Genomic DNA, 16687 nt, shown 5'->3' with positions numbered 1-16687 from the left:
GGCTGATATGTGTGTCTGTGTCCTTAGTCGTACCAGCCAGCTGTCTGTGTCCACCCTGCTGGAGCTTTGTAAGGGCCAGGTGGGAGAGCTGGCTGTAGGAAGAGAGATCCTCAAAGCAGGTAAGAAAATGACCATAAAAGGTCACCACCACAACAGCAGGTGCAGCATGCTATGCACCAACATCTCAACAAGATGGCACTCCACCTGCTTTTTTGCTGATTTACAAATCAATCCCTTATGGGGGGGGAAAAAACATTTGTTGCATTGGTATATTTATTTATGGGTCACAGACATTCATCCATTAAAAGATTTTGGGCGGTTAACGATTAATGATCGCTTCAAGTCATGCTGCCTTTTGTTCTCCCCTTCCGCCCGCCTCCGCTGCTCCAGGGTCTATTGGCATTGAAGGTGTGGACTACGTCCTCAACTGCATCCTGGGGCCCCAGACCGAAGCCAACAACTGGCAGGCCTTGCTGGGCCGCCTGTGCCTGATCGACCGGCTCCTGCTAGAGTTCCCTGGCGACTTCTACCCTCACATCGTCTCTTCTGGAGGCGGAGGTGACTACCACCAGTCCCAGACCCTGGTGGAGAGGTATGCTACAGGGGAAGGGAGGGTTTCGGTGGGAGATTTATATTGGCGGATATTTGGGAGGTGGCGGGTATCTTTTGGAAAGGAATGTTCTAAAGATGTACTTGTCATTTATACCAAGGACAGTGTTTGGTTTTATCTGTGTCATTGCAGTAGGAAGTAGACTGTCTTAAGCTCATAGGGATAGATTGTGCATTTGGTACCTTTGACCCGATACATTGACCTTGAGCTACAAGCCCATAGGCACAGTCCGTGAGTTTGTTCACACTGTTACTTTGAGCTGAAAGCCATGTCCCGTCCACATAACCGTAAAATGGTGTTAAAGATAAGCATGTTACTAGATCAGAGTGTCCTGTACCGTATTGTGTAAGCACAACATAGACATGTATTGATATGGTTTCCCTCTAACATACTGGTTACTCAACAGATGGCACCGTTTTCTGTGTAAACAAAAACATCAACCGAGTAAAACATGAAGAATATTTATTTTAGTTGTTGAAAAAGATAGAAATTCACAATGTTTGGGCAGGCATCTTATCCATCCTCCCTCCCTCCCTCCCTCCAGGTACCAGAAGCTTCTGCCTCTGCTTAGCTTTGCCCTCCAGTCCATAGACAACTCCCACTCCATGGTGGGCAAGCTGTCCCGCCGTGTCTTCCTCAGCGCTGCTCGCATGGTGGCCCGCGTGCCGCACATCTTCGTCAAGCTCCTGGACATGCTCAGCGTCACCAGCTCCACCCACTATGCCCGCATGCGCCGCCGCCTCCTGGCCATTGCTGAGGAAATGGACATCCTGGACGCCATTAACCTGGGCCTGGAGAGCAGCATGGCTAATGGGGCCGAGGCGCAGGAACGGCCTTCCGCTGCCTTTTTGGAACCTACAGTGCCACAGAACTCGCCCAGCGCCACCGAGAGCAACACGCCCACTCACACGGTCCAGCTAACGTCTGTCAAGGCCCATGGTGGGAGGGCAGGAGCGAGCCCGGAAGATATAACCGAGCGGCTGGCAGCAATATCCGTGACGGGGCATCCAAATATGGGTGCAGTCCCAGCCGAGCACCCAAAGCCCCCTGTTCAGGCCCGCAACAGGCCTCTCAGCCAGTGCCTGCACTCCCCTTCATCCTCCTCCCCGCCCTGCAATCAGACACCCACCCTCCCTTCGCCTTCAGCCTCCCATCCTCCCACCAGCTTCCCTGGCCCGGACTCCAGCCCCAAGGCCCGGCCTCAGAGCTTCATCCCTAGCAAGCTAGCTTCCCCCTCTAGCACCTCTTGCTCCTCTTCCCCAGGCGCCCAGCGCCGGTTTCCCCCACAGAAGAGCTTAGTCAAGGACCCAGATAAGCAACTTCCCTCCCCTGTCTTCACCCAGGCACGGCCTCTCCCCTCCAGCCAGATCCATAGACCAAAGCCCTCCCGACCCACCCCCAACCCTGCTGCCTGCACCTCCTCTGTGTGTGCTACGGGAATCTGTGCCCCTCCCACCCCCACTGCCTCCAAGCAAAGCTTAAAGCTGGACCTCCACGGGGGGGCAGAGACCATAGGGGTTGCCACCACCCTCATCCCCAGCGAGGACACCTGCTTCACCCCCGTTGAGGAGAAGTTCCGCTTCCTGGATGCCTCAGCTGAGCTCAACTCCTCCATGGAGGACCTCCTGGAAGCTTCCATGCCCACCACTGGCGACGCTACAGTTACCTTCCAGTCGGAGGTGGCTGTCTTGTCACCGGAGCGGGTCGGCAGGCCAGGTGAGGGCACGTACAGCGAGGACGTGACGCAGCACCAGAAGTGCAAGGAGAAGATGGAGGCAGAGGAGGAGGAGGCGCTGGCGGTGGTAATGGCCATGTCAGAGTCGCAGGATGCGCTGCCCGTCGTCCCCCAGCTTCAGGTGGATAAAAATGAAGACGTCATAATCATCCAGGTGGATGTGAGTAAAACACACAACTGCAGGTCTATTTTCAAGTGTGAAACTGGGATCACCAACTAGTGTCTGTTAATGTAAATCAATATAGCTTGATATCTGAGAGTGGCTATAGAACCAATGAAATCCCCAAATGTCAACACATTTAGATCAAATCTGTTGAAATGTACACAATTGCCAATTGGTAACAATGTCACATTTGAACAGCCTGTTACTGATTTGATGTATTGTTTGGCCCCAAGACCCCAGAGACCCTTCCTGGCCACACCAAAGCAAAGCAGCCATACAGGGAGGGGGCAGAGTGGCTGAAGGGTCAGCAGATCGGTCTTGGGGCCTTCTCCTCCTGCTACCAGGCTCAGGACGTGGGCACCGGCACCCTGATGGCGGTCAAACAGGTGAGGGGAACATGGACTACCCCTCAGGAGTCCTAGAAGTATCGTATGGTTTTGCACTTCTGATTGAAAATGGCCTACTATACAATAGATGAAAGATCCTCCCTCCATGTCCCCATCTGCAGTCATTTTGCACCATGTCTGACTGTAACCTCCTTCTCCTGAAGGTGACGTATGTGCGCAACACCTCCTCAGAGCAAGAGGAGGTGGTAGAGGCCCTGAGAGAGGAGATCCGGATGATGGCCCACCTTAACCACCCCAACATCATTCGCATGCTAGGGGCCACCTGCGAGAAGAACAATTACAACCTTTTTGTGGAGTGGATGGCAGGTAAGACTTTGGGCCCACTCCCCTGCGTATTGCATCAGATCACTTTTTTTTTTAATTCAAACCCTGATTACATGCACTGTCTTAAAGGAGTTCAAAGATGCCCTTTGATGTCAACACACAAGGGCAACCCTTGAACTTTTTGACACTTCAGTTGCAACGCTCTCACTCTCTGCAGGAAGGTTGTGAGCAACCGTCACATCAAGTTGTCCTCGTTTCTTTCTCCCTGTCCAGGCGGCAGTGTGTCTCACCTGCTGAACAAGTATGGGGCCTTCAAGGAGGCTGTGATCATCAACTACACAGAGCAGCTGCTGCGTGGCCTGGCCTACCTCCACGAGAACCAGATCATTCACAGAGACATCAAAGGTGAGTGCTCAGAGGCCCACGCTCAACTTGTTCACACACAGCACAGCTGTGTTACACTATAACAAACAACCCCCCCCCCCCTCATTCTTTCCACACCCACCTAGGTGCCAACCTGCTCATTGACAGCACAGGGCACAGGCTGCGCATTGCTGACTTCGGGGCAGCTGCTAGGTTGGCATTCAAGGGCACGGGTGCAGGCGAGTTCCAGGGCCAGCTCTTGGGAACCATTGCCTTCATGGCCCCTGAGGTAAGCATGAGACAGGGGAGATTACCTCCAATACCTGTGTACCATTCAGTCTCTTGGTGGACGTAAGACCAAGGGGGTGGGGGGGACTTATGTACAATGAGATTGAACATAGAAAGGTGATCCAAAGGTACACTCCGAAAGAAAAAGACTTTGTTTCCTGTAAGGCTTAGTGTGCATTTGTATTTGAGCTACTCATCACAGGACGGCAGTCCAGAATTCACTTCCCCAGGCCAAAATCTTGCTCTTCCTTCTTTGCTCTGGGGGTGTCCATTTAAATGTCAATGGCTTCAGACAAAGCTTTTTTTGTAGTGACATCCAGTTGCCATTATGTGATGCCATTCAGTCACGTGTGCCGCTTTGGTAACTGGCTAAAGTGGATTTGGATTTCTTAGTAACTCAGAATGAAAGAAAATTGTAATCCCTTTTGAGAGGCACCACAATGGCTGCTGCCCCCTTAATGCCTTGTTATCATTGTGGTGCCCAACCTTGTTTAATTGGGAGGGAGTTCAGCTGGCCAGGGGCCTCAAGCAGCAGTGGACCAGTTCATTATCAGAGCTCACTCCCTGGCTGTTTCTTTCTCTCTCCCTAAGCAGTCAGAGATGTTAGTTGTTGTGCAACTACAGTACTTTTTTTTGTTTGTGAAAACAATTACATTACAATAGAATACGTTTTAAGAACTAGGCGAGGCCTACTTGATAGTATTTATATTTAAACACATCTCCAACACCCCCCTCTCTTTCAGACAACTTTATATGAAATGAATTAACATGATTATAAATAATGTATAAAAGTGTATAGCTGATTGGTAGCAAACACTGGATGCATGCTTCTTAAATTTCACACTCACATGCCACTTTCAGATCGAAACCCCGCTTTTTGTTTTTTCATCATTTGTCGCACTGCTGAACTTGCAGCAAGGGAAATGGATGAATCAGCATACCACAGTCTTGTTCTCTAGCTTCAATTTAAGGATTGTGGAGGGTTCGGGTTAACTATTCTGCGCTATTATTGAGACTACTACAATATGAGCAATGAGCTGATAGTTACGTGTTATGGGCAACAAGGCAAACTATAAAATGAATAATGGAATCTTTCAGCTCTTTCACTCACCGCCTCTGTCCGTCTCTTTCAGTATTTGTCTTCTTTATAAGTATATGAAGTATTGGAATAGTATTGTTTTTGTCATTACTTTTTATGTTTACTGTAGTTGAGGCACACAAATAAAACCATCTCGGTTGATGTCAGGGGACTGTAATGATGTTGACTGCGTCACATTTATTGCGTAGGTGTTGAGGGGCCAGCAGTATGGGCGTAGCTGTGACGTGTGGAGCGTGGGATGTGCCATCATCGAAATGTCCTGCGCAAAGCCCCCCTGGAATGCTGAGAAACACTCAAACCACCTGGCATTGATCTTCAAGGTATGTTGCTGTTAGACGCATTAAATGTATGCATCTTCCAAATTCATACGCCATATAAATAGCTTTTGTTTTTACTGTAGTATCACTGTTTTAACATGACCACACTTCTCCATCCTCCAGATTGCAAGTGCCACAACAGCTCCCTCCATCCCCCCTCAGCTGACCCCGGGCCTGAGGGATGTCACCCTGCGCTGCTTGGAGCTGCAGCCCACAGACAGGCCCCCCTCCAGGGAACTTCTCAAACACCCTGTGTTTCGCCTCAACTGGTAGCCCCCTCCCCACAACGTCCACACGGAAATACTACTGAAGACCCTGCCAGCCTGCCCTCCTTACTGCTACCGACCAGTCACCCTCACTGACCACCCCTCCCCCCATGGTGTCAAACTGCTGTACCCTAGCACAAAATGCAAAAAAAGCAAGTTGCAAAAGTTCTACTACAAAAACGGTGCCTTCTTTGGAGTGCCATGTTGGGATACTGTTATTTGGTTATTGCTTTGTTTATTGAAGCTCTGTTTCAATTAGAAAATGGTTCCTGTTGCACTTAGGCAGCCATTTTTTCACTGTCATAAAGATTTGGAGAAGTTCTGTTAATTTGAAGTAAAAAATATAGAAGTCCTTAAAACAGGAGAATCTTTGTTTTTAGTCCTTGTTATGTTTTTAAGTCTTGCCCTAAATTTCAGAATTTTTTCTTTTAACCTACGTATGTGTAAAAGGAAAGTGGAATCAAATGTGCTTGTAATTGTAACATTTACATTTTTGGGGGGTGCATTCTGCGTTTCTACACAGATGCCTTTTGAAGATGTGCATTTTACTGTTGGGCCATAAAGCTTATTTGAATAATCATTAAGATGTTGTCATTAAGTGTATCAGGGAACGATGATATATCTAATTGAAACTTTGCTAGTTTGGCTAGCATAATGCTGAATGTGAATGCTTATGATGGCGGTATTTGTCTCTTGTTTTTCCTTTTTTATCTAAAAAATCCCACTTTATGAAGTTCTGACTATATAAAGTTTGTTTCTCATCTTATTGGGTGTAATTGTGTTTCAAAGCTATCCCCAGTTTAAGATGTTTGCTGAGTATGAGCGTTTCCTAACTTTGTTAATGTCATGCCCTGCCGTTATCCTGGCCTCATAACCCTCACTGTTACGTTGAGCCATGTCACCAATGAGCCCTCAAAATTAAGCTGTGTCCTTTCATTCAAAAACGCAAAGTTCATTACTGATCTACCATTGTTTTGGTGCTGTTCCTTGTAGAATGTTATGCTCCAATTTAACTTGTGATCTGATCATAATTTTTTTCATATACAGTATGTTATAAGAATGTGTGTTCATCTGAGGTTTTTTAAAACTCTTTTCTATTATGGATTTTCCAACATGGATATTCTATATGATACTGATAACTACTGTACAGCGTTTCAGGTGGAGGGATGATTCTGAAATCATAGCTTTCTGCTTGTAAATTTTTAAACATCTCTTTTTTTCATTAGAATTTACAAGCATGTTCTGAAATCGTTTTGCTTGTCTAAACTGTAACTCTTCAAGTGTTGCCATTCTGATTGTAATCAGTTAAGAAAGTTAAAGGATGATTATTACGATTCAAATCCAAATTTAACCTTATAAAATGGGAAACATGCGTTTATGCTACTTATTTGAAATTTCTTGAGAAAAAAATCATGCAATGGTTTTTGCCATTTATAAATACTTACTTAGAAAATGTCTTTATTTAATTAAAATCCTATTTCTTTATGTGGAGTACAAGCTGGTTGAGCTTGAAGAGTTAAATGTAAATAAATGTGAAGTTTGGTAGCTAAATTTATTGTACTTGACTGTCTTTTTATACTACAATATTTTCCATAAAATACATTTTGTTTTGTTCCTGCTTCGGGTTATTTTTCTTATCTTACTTCTAAATGTATTTTTAAAAGCTTTAAGATTATGCACTCTTGTCTTTTTATATACTGGAAGATAAATCAGATTCTGTTATTCATAAATGCAAATCAGTATTACTTCAATTTGTCATGTTGAAAATTCTTACCAATCTCAATGCCTTCTGAATCATACAGTTGTCCACCTGTGTCTCATCCAGCTTGCTGGTTTTCATGTATTTTATTTTCTTATTTTATGCTGATGTGATCTTATGTCCTTTTTGGATCTGAGCTGGACTGAATTGTTGTATGAAATTGTATGCAGTTTCATGTGTCACTTGGTGGTACTTTTTTTGTAAAACACATCTATTGCTGTTTTATTCCAGTCTCTACTACCTCAGGTGTCCTATAGTCTCTTTTACCAAAGTTCACTTTCTCAATATATATAAATATATATTCTTTTTTTGACTATTTGTTTATTTTTCAAAGATTTCCAGGGCTTAAGGGCAAACATATTAGCACCTTTATCGTGCAAATAAACTCATAAAATCTCTGGGTTAAGACCATTGAAATTGGCTTAAGATATATTCTGTAAATTAAAATATATCAAGATATTTTAATTATGATTTTTTTACCCCCTTTGAAGCATTTTATAGCATAAACTTGACTTATTTTGGTGTTTGTCTTTATAGTAAATAAACTGAAAATTGGGAAACAATTTCTCCTGTCATTTTATTACACTGAAAAGACTCCTACAAAGGAGCTTTTCTAACTGTCAGAAGAACATCTTGGTCATTGCTTTATTCCATATGACCATGTTTGGTTTTAACGTGGAAGGGGTCCACAAAAAGGTGTAGGCCTATACAATATGTGCTGCATGTGTTTAAGATAGTACTAATGTTGATTGCATGCTGAAGGTTCTCTTTTCAGCATGTCTGATATCTAACAGATATGCAGTGTGTAGTGCCCTAAAGCTTTCAACTTTCTGGGCCATGATCTTCGACACATCTTGGAACATGGAGGGTTGTTAGGACAGTATGTTTTTCGAGTTTAGTTAAAAGCAAACAACTGCTTAGAAAGGTTTTGATCATCCAAGTTATATTCAATAGTGCGTTACACCCTCAAACATGCACAAGTTTAGTTATTTGAAATGTTAATGTTATGTACCCATTACAAAGTACACCCGGTTGCTCGTTGTCTAGGCGACACCATTCAACTTCCTCGCAGACAGGAGCGCGAATTAGTCACCATCCGAGAGCCTTCCTACCTCGCCAGGAATCAGAAGTCCTCCCTGATTGGTCTCTTCTCTCTCGCCACATACCGTCGCTCTCACACCATTGAACGGCTCAGATTCCTGGAACGCATGGTCTCTCTATAATGATCACTGATTGGTTTGAAACTTAAAGGGCTGGGCAACGCTGAAACTTCAGAAATGTTGATATCCGTTGTGATTGGACATAAAGCCGTCACTTGTAAAACGGGGTGTAGTCGACAGGTACAGTCCTCCTATCATCATTATATAAATGTGCAGTTGGAAGGCTCAAGCTATCATTTAGTGTGCTGAGGTTTGTGTGTCAACTTCTTATTTTGAATGTGAGTACAGCCTACTTTATTAAAATATAATTGTTTTTCTAAATGCTTAATGTGAATGAAGTGATAAGCTATTTTGGAAGTTTGGGAGGCTTATTGGACTATATCAATGTATGTATTCATTGGAAACAATTGAAAAAAAAATATTGCTATAACATCGTGTATTTTGTTCTAATTATAAATGAATACATTTTTAGTTGCATATTGCTTTAAAATATATAATTTGAAGTTAAGTGCCTCATAATAGTTATCTAGAAAATAAATATCAACATTAGTCCTGAACTGTTACATCTGCAGTTTACCATTTGGCGTGTCACCGATAGTTTTAGTAAACTTTTTTGTTATCGTGTGTGCCACAACGAAAATCGATGTAATTTTGCGCAGGAAACTTGAGCGCATCGTTCTAACACGACTAATAACTTAAGTTTAGGCGGAAGCTGGTCCGTCGCCTTTTTCGTCCGGCTGCGGGTGGTCGCATCTCGAATTCTGACCTTACGATCTATCTAGTCACGGTTAGGCAGTAATCCTGTCATTCACACTGTAAATACTTCAGGTGAGATGAGACCTATTATTGATGTGTACTTCTCTATTGTTTATTGGCGTTACTTCTAATGCAATTAGAAGCTAGCTACGAACGGGCAGCTAAAATTTAAAAATCCTGCTACTAGAACAGGACAGTAGCAGTGCGCAAGCTAGTCTGGCTGCTAGCTAGCTAGCTCTTCAGTATGTGATAGACAAGTACTGTTATGTACAATTCATTTGTGACAATCTTAGGTCATCCGCTAAACCTGTCGTTTTCGGTCATACTACTCCTGGCTTTTAGCCACATAAGCAAGCGCAACATTAGTGACTGATATTTGAGTTTGGTCGATCATCTGTTTTGCATTGAGGTTTGACAGACAGCAAACCCATGCTAGGTTTTTTACAGCCTGTAGTTCCCATAATATGTTCGAGTCCTATGATGTACAGCATGCTGATTTACGCAGTGCTAACTGTAACACATTTGTATTTGACGATCTTGCATTAACATCACACTTTTTGACCAGATTACAAAGGGGGACTCTGATCTGATCGTTTTGTAACTGGGTGAAAGGTCATCAGTTAATAACCTCAATGCCCTTTACCCTACTTTAACATAATTGGATTACAGACGATCGCTCCGTGTGAGTTGGTTTGCTTGAGCAAGTGGGATCATTTGAAAGGAGGCTGAACTAGCAAACTGACCTAACAGTTAAAGTTTGGGTGTCAACTTTTAGCTGTAGTTAGGGGAATTTACTCACGACAGTATGAAACCAGTTTAAGCAGTCATTCAATACAATAATGCAATACTTTTGCACAATTCTTCCAGCCCTTACAAAATGCCTGGATCAGTCCCAGCCAGTGGTGAGGCCACATGGCCCAAAGATGTGGGCATCATTGCCATGGAGATCTACTTCCCCTCCCAGTACGTGGATCAAGCAGAGCTGGAACAGTTTGATGGTGTGTCAGCGGGAAAGTACACGGTGGGTCTGGGCCAGGCACGTATGGGCTTCTGCTCAGACCGCGAGGACATCAACTCCCTGTGCCTGACTGTGGTCCAGAGGCTGATGGAGAGGAACTGCCTGTCCTACGACAGCGTTGGGCGCCTGGAGGTTGGTACCGAAACCATCATTGACAAGTCCAAGTCTGTCAAGACGGTTATCATGCAGCTGTTTGAGGAGTCGGGCAACACAGACGTAGAGGGAATTGATACGACCAACGCCTGCTATGGTGGCACAGCCGCCCTCTTCAATGCTGTCAACTGGGTGGAGTCCAGTTCCTGGGACGGTAAGAGACGTTGTGCTTGACAATGTTCTGATGTAAATGAACTGTCTTAATGGCTTTTTATTGTTTCAGCCTCAGGTTTTACACTTATGTAATGCTTTATATCCGTACAGAATATTCAGTCTTCTGTTTATCTGTGTTCATACTCAATTCTCTGTCACCCAGGTCGCTATGCAGTGGTGGTGGCAGGAGATATTGCTGTTTATGCTACTGGAGGTGCCAGGCCAACGGGTGGTGCTGGTGCAGTCGCCATGTTGGTTGGACCCAATGCTCCATTGGTTTTTGACAGAGGTAAATCAATCCACCACTCAGTGATCAGTGTTAGAAATGCTAACACTGATCTGTAAGCACTGCTGTGTGACATGAACACTTACAGATGAGATGCCTCGTTTGTTGTTTTTAGATCAATGTCAGCTCAGTAGAACGTGACTTGACGTGCACTTTGACTGGTCAAATTGTAAACAAGGTGCTGTGTGTCAATGAACCTAGGCCTACTTTCCATGATGTAGCCAACAAGTTTCTCTTTCTCTATGTTTTAGTGGGTTAGATGCTAATTGTGCGTGTTTGACCTCATAGGTCTTCGGGGAACACACATGCAGCACGCTTATGACTTTTACAAGCCAGATATGGTGTCAGAGTACCCTGTTGTGGATGGCAAGTTGTCTATCGAGTGCTACCTGAGTGCGTTGGACCGCTGTTACTCTGTGTACCGCAACAAGATCCATGCACAGTGGCAAAGGGGTAAGGAATGGTTTCAAAGTATTAATGGGGGATTTTGTTTATCTTTGTGCTCAGTGTGGACAGAAACTAATGTTCAGTGCCTTCCTATATCTTGGAGTCCCTCTCACACACACATCCCTTAGGGATGATGCTTAAGTCGTTAAGTGGGTTTAGAATGTACCCTGGGAAACTAGGCATGTTTTAAGAAGTTTATATGAGTTCATGACATTGGCCTCACCACACGTGCAGCGTTGCAGAAAATTGGTTTAATCAGATTGGCTTGTGGTCAACTCTGGGTTAACTGTAAGTGTATTCATAATGTACTCATAATAAACAAAATATAATAATTCCACCTTTTGTTCACAGAGGGTGTGGAGAAGCGTTTTAGCCTAGAAGACTTTGGCTATATGGTCTTTCACTCTCCTTACTGCAAACTGGTGCAGAAGTCACTGGCCCGTCTCATGCTCAACGATTTCCTGAGTCACCCCAACCCCAACACCGAGACTGGACTATTCAGCGGTCTGGAAGCCTTCAGGTTAGAATAACACATTATGTCTTATGGAATTTCATAGAATTGTATTTTATTTGTTGGTGTAAATGACCTCAAAGCCCACACTTGAAACTTCATGGTAATAACAAGGAAACCCATTGTTTCTAAAACATTTGCTTTGCAAACAAGCTTAGATGCTCTAAATACACATTGCAGTATGGACATACATTTGGTAAACACCTACACCAATCAATTTAAATTCAGTTCTACTTGAAAGAAAATAATTGACAAAACAGATTCTTAGATTTTTTTTTGTGTAGTTGTCCCTCGGTCTTTGAGAGTGAACTTGTGGCCTCTGTCATACAGCATGCTCCACAGACCCACCCGCCCCATCCATGTGTGTAGTGTGGCCATGTGTTCCTGAGCAGGCTGATCATCAATGCCCCTCCCCCTTTTGTTGACAGTCTCAGCTAGGCACTGTCACAAGTGTTTACAACTTTTATGACAGTGCCTCAGACATTGAGCTTCTAGTTAGGTTAGGTATATTACTTTTAAGCTGTGTAGCTAGCGATTATCTTACGATGTAGCTATATTGCCTGTCCTCGTGACTTTATGCCTATTTTTTTTATTTTAAATACATATTTAAAGAACATAATTTTCATACAAAGTTTCATACTTAGTTGATGTAAGAATTAAATCTGACCCATAGGCAGATAAAGCCAGAAGAAACCTACTTTGACCGTGATGTGGAGAAGGCCTTCATGAAGGCCAGCACACAGCTGTTTGAGGATAAGACCAAGGCTTCCCTCCTGGTCTCCAACCAGAACGGCAACATGTACACGCCCTCAGTGTACGGCTGCCTGGCGTCAGTCCTCGCACAGTAAGTCTGCCTTACAATCATCAGGACTGGATTACTTGCATTTTTCTTGTGTCACGTTTAATCAAAGTTAACGGTAGTGCTCGTGCTATGTTGTAGTTCTAGTAATTTATTGAAACCAGTATTTCAATTAAAATACATACCCATACAACTATCCCTATACTATGTGTGACCATGTTTGTCCCTCTGCAGATATACATCTGAACAGCTGGCGGGTCAGAGAATAGGATTGTTCTCCTACGGCTCAGGCTTCGCCGCCACACTCTACTCCCTCAGAGTTTCACAGGACTCAACTCCAGGTCTGCTTGTTCACAATTGGACTGATCCCTTTGCTCCCTGCTGTCCCGTCCAATAAGAAATGTCCTCCATGCTCCTGTATTTTGTCAGGAAACGCTGCCAACATAGTTTCTCCTACAATATCCCACTCACAATATCCCACTCACAATATCCCACTCACACGATATCCCACTCACACGATGCATGATGGATATGTCAGTAGAATTAACGTAGTCAGCAGTTGGGTAGACACCTCATCATTTAGTCTTCTTACTTAATGTGTTCTGACTTGTCTTGAAAGCTCCTGTCCCTTTAATTGGTTTTCCCCAGGTTCTGTATTGGACAAGCTGTTGTCCAGTCTGTGTGACCTGAAGGCCAGACTTGACTCCAGGAGAAAGGTGTCTCCTGCTGTGTTTGCTGAGAACATGAAGCTGAGGGAGGAGACTCACCACCTAGGTAAGCTTTACTCTCTCTCTCTCTCTCTCTCTCTCTCTCTCTCTCACTCACTCACTCACTCACTCACTCACTCACTCACTCACTCACTCACTCTCATGCACATGCACATACTGTATAACCTCAATCTTCTCAGGAACTGTTTCTTTTACATTTGATCAAACAGTCAGGTGCTTATTCAAAGGAATTAGACCACAATTGAGTCTATTCTAGTCTAACATAACTCCACATTATATGAAATACTAACGTATACTGTTCTTATTCGGCCACAATAAAATATTTCTCCTTCCTTCTTTCCTGGCCAATTTCAGCAAACTACATTCCTCAGGGTTCTGTTGATGAGCTGTTCCCGGGGACATGGTACCTGAGCCGTGTGGACGAGAAGCACCGCAGGGAGTATGCCAAACGCTCCCTCAACGACGACCTACCCCTGGAGGCTGGCCGGGTGAACTCCACCACAACCACAGAGGTAATGGTGGCCATTTTTCCTTTTTATTTCACACTGCAGAACATCATAGTGATATACCATTCATCTGTCTCAACATTATAAATCATATGGATGAGACAACCAAGGGTAAATAAAAATGTTTGTCCATGAAACGTTGGACAAGTTACAAGTCTATTTGATCCAACATTCTAGATGTGTAACTGAGGGATGCATTGACCTAGAGTTCTTCTCTTTTCCTCCCTTAGCAGCACATCCCCAGCCCTGCAAAGAAGATGCCCCGATTCCCTGGCACCACAGGTGGGCCTGAGGCGGTGGCCATCAGCAACGGGGACCATTAAGCTCCTATCCTCTGTGAGGTATATTTTTAGGCTGACCGACATGTGGAGACGGATCAACTAAAACAAACAAACAAACAAACTGAAAGAATGGTAAATGAAGAGCTATGTCCATTCACCTCTTCAGTGATATATCACTGACTGTGAATCACCACATCATCTATCCCTCTCTGAACTTGGTTTATTTAAAAGAAAATTAATTGCGGGATTGTACACTTAAGTAGGTTATATTTTTTTTTCATGGGAGGCCCAGGAAAAAGACATTGGCTTTGTCAAGGTTGCAGACACTCCTCACATTTTATTCCTCAACTTTCTGTTCAGCTAAAAAGAGAAAGGAAGAACAATTGTAATTAGTTCTGTTATATGGACTTTAACAAATCTTCCTTTTTTGTATGGTAATGTACTTACATTTATGGTCATTTATAAAGAAAACATATATATATACCCTAATATATATTAAAATGGTAGTGTTGCACAAACTGCTGTGGAACCAGTAGTTAATTAATTTGACCTAATTACACAACGATAAGAGGAAACCTAAAAGGAGTGAACGTCTTCTATGACCCATGCTTCTGTTGTATTTAACTATTTAGCTTATCTTCCCTCTCTGCCAAGAAAGATCATAAACAGGAATGTAGCCCTAGTGGGCATAAAGGGAAGTTAGCCTTATCTGTGTGTTGATTTATCAAATGCTGCTACTAATGCAACCTGCTACAATGTGTCTGACCTGTTAATGTGTAACTGCACAGAAGAATACTTCAGTTGACTGTGTAAGTAAATGTAAAACAAAATGGCCTGACGTCTTCCTCTTGTGACACAGAGACAACAAGCAGAGTGACAGGGAGGTCAGAGGTATTTGTTTTTTTTCTGCCACAGCTTCAGTCATGCAATCAATGTTTATTTTGACAGTGGATGCTGCAGCATTACAAGGAGGAATGCAATCACCTGACTTGATCGGGAAATTGATTGAAACTCATTAAATGGATTAAATTCAATTATTTAACAACTAATCTGGGCCAAGCTCTTAACAACTATACAGATGGCATAAACAAAACTTTTTTTTTTTACATAGTTTAGAGACATTGTAATTAAATTACCTGTTTCTAATTCCATTTCCAATGTGTATTGGGGAATAATTACTTAGGAGAAGCTTTTGAAGGTAGAAAAAAAGGAAATGTCAGTAGGCAAAAACCCATATGCAATCTTGTTAACTTGTTCATGCATTACATCCGGTTCTTTGCTCTGCCAGACTGGCTTTAGAACTTTCCACGCCTGTCTGTTTTGTGTTAGTGATTCACTTGTCATTAGTTGTGCCAAATCGCTATGGTAAGAGAGAAGCACTGCTAGGGTTGGTCTCACCTGCAGGTGTATTATGGGCAGGATGACACCGATGCCCATTGTGCCTCTGTGAGCTGCAGTAATCCAAATATACATTGGGGAGTTGCCTTTCTACAGAAGACTGAAAGGATGGACGAGGAGAGGACAGGGCAAGCATCACACTTTAGCCGTCATTTTAAGGGCCTCAACTCAAGGGCTTATGGTGAGTTCTGGTTTATCTAAAGGGGTGTGTGCTTTGAAAAAAAAAAAATTGTTCCATGTTGTGCGATATACAGAAGAAAGTAATGTTCAGTGTCCTTCCAACATGTCTTTTCTGAAAGACTTGAGTGACCAGATGCGGTCCTGAAAGGGTTGTGTTCCCAGAAAGGTCTCTCTCAAAACGTAGTTTTTATTATAACATTGGCGGGTAAGGAAAAGACTGTACTAGCTACCAACTATTGACACAGGCAGAAAGTGCTCAGCCAGAAAAATCTGCAAACATCAGCCTTAAGGGTCTAGAGTGGGACATATGTTATTCTTTTTTGACTGTTGTGGATTACCTCAGTGACTTTAGCTGTCAAGCTACTGGTATTGAACAAAAGGCTCTGAGGAAAAAATAACTTGTTGTTAGATGACAGATTGCTCAAGTTTTCAGAAGCCTTACAGTAAGCATGTACTAAATGACAAAGCTATACTCATAATACTGTATAGATATTACTCTTTTTAATTAATACAGCCAAGATAAGTTGCATCTGAGGTTATATCTGTATATGGCTGATGTTTACATAATGTTTCTCTGAGATCTGATAATTTTTACCATTTTTTGGTGAGTAATGTACAGTAATAACTAAGGTTTATATTTATAGATATAAATAAATTGGTGTCTGATCAAGTGTCTTTTTTTATAGAAACAATCTGTATAGACAACATGTTATAACCATCTAGAGATTGACTGATAAATAAATATCTCTTTATTCAATGTGCTTTCAATTCCTCTATTGTATTACATTTCCAAACAAAAACAAAAGTAGACCCAACATCTCAACGGCCGTGTTAAGACGGCAAATTATGTCGTCTTTAAAACGCTTTAGGCTACATGAGCCAGTTAAGTTAAACCAATTCACATCGGCTAGGCTACACTTGACGGTGGTATTCCAGAAAGCAGGTTATGCAACATAACCGGGTAAATTAACCCACCAGCTGATCCACAATGTTGCAGCAACCTACCGGCAATGTTGCTACAAAGCTGGTTGTCAGCTGGG

General features: G+C 43.1%; 2 protein-coding genes across 4 annotated transcripts in view; both read left to right on the top strand.

The window, feature by feature from the left end:
• map3k1 (mitogen-activated protein kinase kinase kinase 1, E3 ubiquitin protein ligase) overlaps window positions 1-7582 on the top strand; it is a 30265-nt gene extending 22683 nt beyond the window's left edge. The window contains exons 12-20 of the mRNA XM_062477652.1: window positions 28-119; window positions 391-592; window positions 1155-2505; window positions 2742-2894; window positions 3059-3221; window positions 3453-3584; window positions 3689-3831; window positions 5118-5249; window positions 5370-7582. Of these exons, the coding sequence (XP_062333636.1) occupies window positions 28-119; window positions 391-592; window positions 1155-2505; window positions 2742-2894; window positions 3059-3221; window positions 3453-3584; window positions 3689-3831; window positions 5118-5249; window positions 5370-5519 (2518 nt within the window). The 3' untranslated portion in view covers window positions 5520-7582. The remainder of the gene's footprint in view (window positions 1-27; window positions 120-390; window positions 593-1154; window positions 2506-2741; window positions 2895-3058; window positions 3222-3452; window positions 3585-3688; window positions 3832-5117; window positions 5250-5369) is intronic.
• Window positions 7583-8581: 999 nt separating this feature from the next.
• Window positions 8582-16404, top strand: hmgcs1 (3-hydroxy-3-methylglutaryl-CoA synthase 1 (soluble)). Of its 3 annotated transcripts, none has more exons than XM_062477769.1 (10): window positions 8582-8709; window positions 10055-10512; window positions 10675-10800; window positions 11086-11250; window positions 11596-11764; window positions 12429-12599; window positions 12789-12895; window positions 13203-13328; window positions 13637-13794; window positions 14019-16404. In XM_062477769.1, exons 2-10 carry the CDS (start codon window positions 10065-10067, stop codon window positions 14109-14111), a joined length of 1563 nt encoding a protein of 520 aa, XP_062333753.1. In that variant the 5' UTR covers window positions 8582-8709; window positions 10055-10064; the 3' UTR covers window positions 14112-16404. The 3 variants fall into 3 exon arrangements, with proteins under 3 accessions (XP_062333753.1, XP_062333754.1, XP_062333752.1); XM_062477770.1 differs by lacking the exon at window positions 8582-8709 and adding an exon at window positions 9128-9259 and having other exon boundaries at window positions 14022-16404; XM_062477768.1 differs by lacking the exon at window positions 8582-8709 and adding an exon at window positions 9128-9259.
• Window positions 16405-16687: the final 283 nt, after the last annotated feature.

Source organism: Osmerus eperlanus, chromosome 14 (assembly GCF_963692335.1).
Source record: "Osmerus eperlanus chromosome 14, fOsmEpe2.1, whole genome shotgun sequence".
NCBI classification, from domain to species: domain Eukaryota; kingdom Metazoa; phylum Chordata; class Actinopteri; order Osmeriformes; family Osmeridae; genus Osmerus; species Osmerus eperlanus.
The sequence above is the reverse complement of the archived record's forward strand: the minus strand, read 5'-3'. Positions and strand labels throughout refer to the sequence as shown.

Bases quoted from the DNA above. Each gene is read 5' to 3' on its own strand.
- hmgcs1 (XM_062477769.1), top strand. From the start codon at position 10,065: ATGCCTGGATCAGTCCCAGCCAGTGGTGAGGCCACATGGCCCAAAGAT. The intron at 10,513-10,674 runs GTAAGAGACGTT...TCTGTCACCCAG, and splicing joins GGAGTCCAGTTCCTGGGACG to GTCGCTATGCAGTGGTGGTG. The intron at 11,765-12,428 runs GTTAGAATAACA...TCTGACCCATAG, and splicing joins AGCGGTCTGGAAGCCTTCAG to GCAGATAAAGCCAGAAGAAA.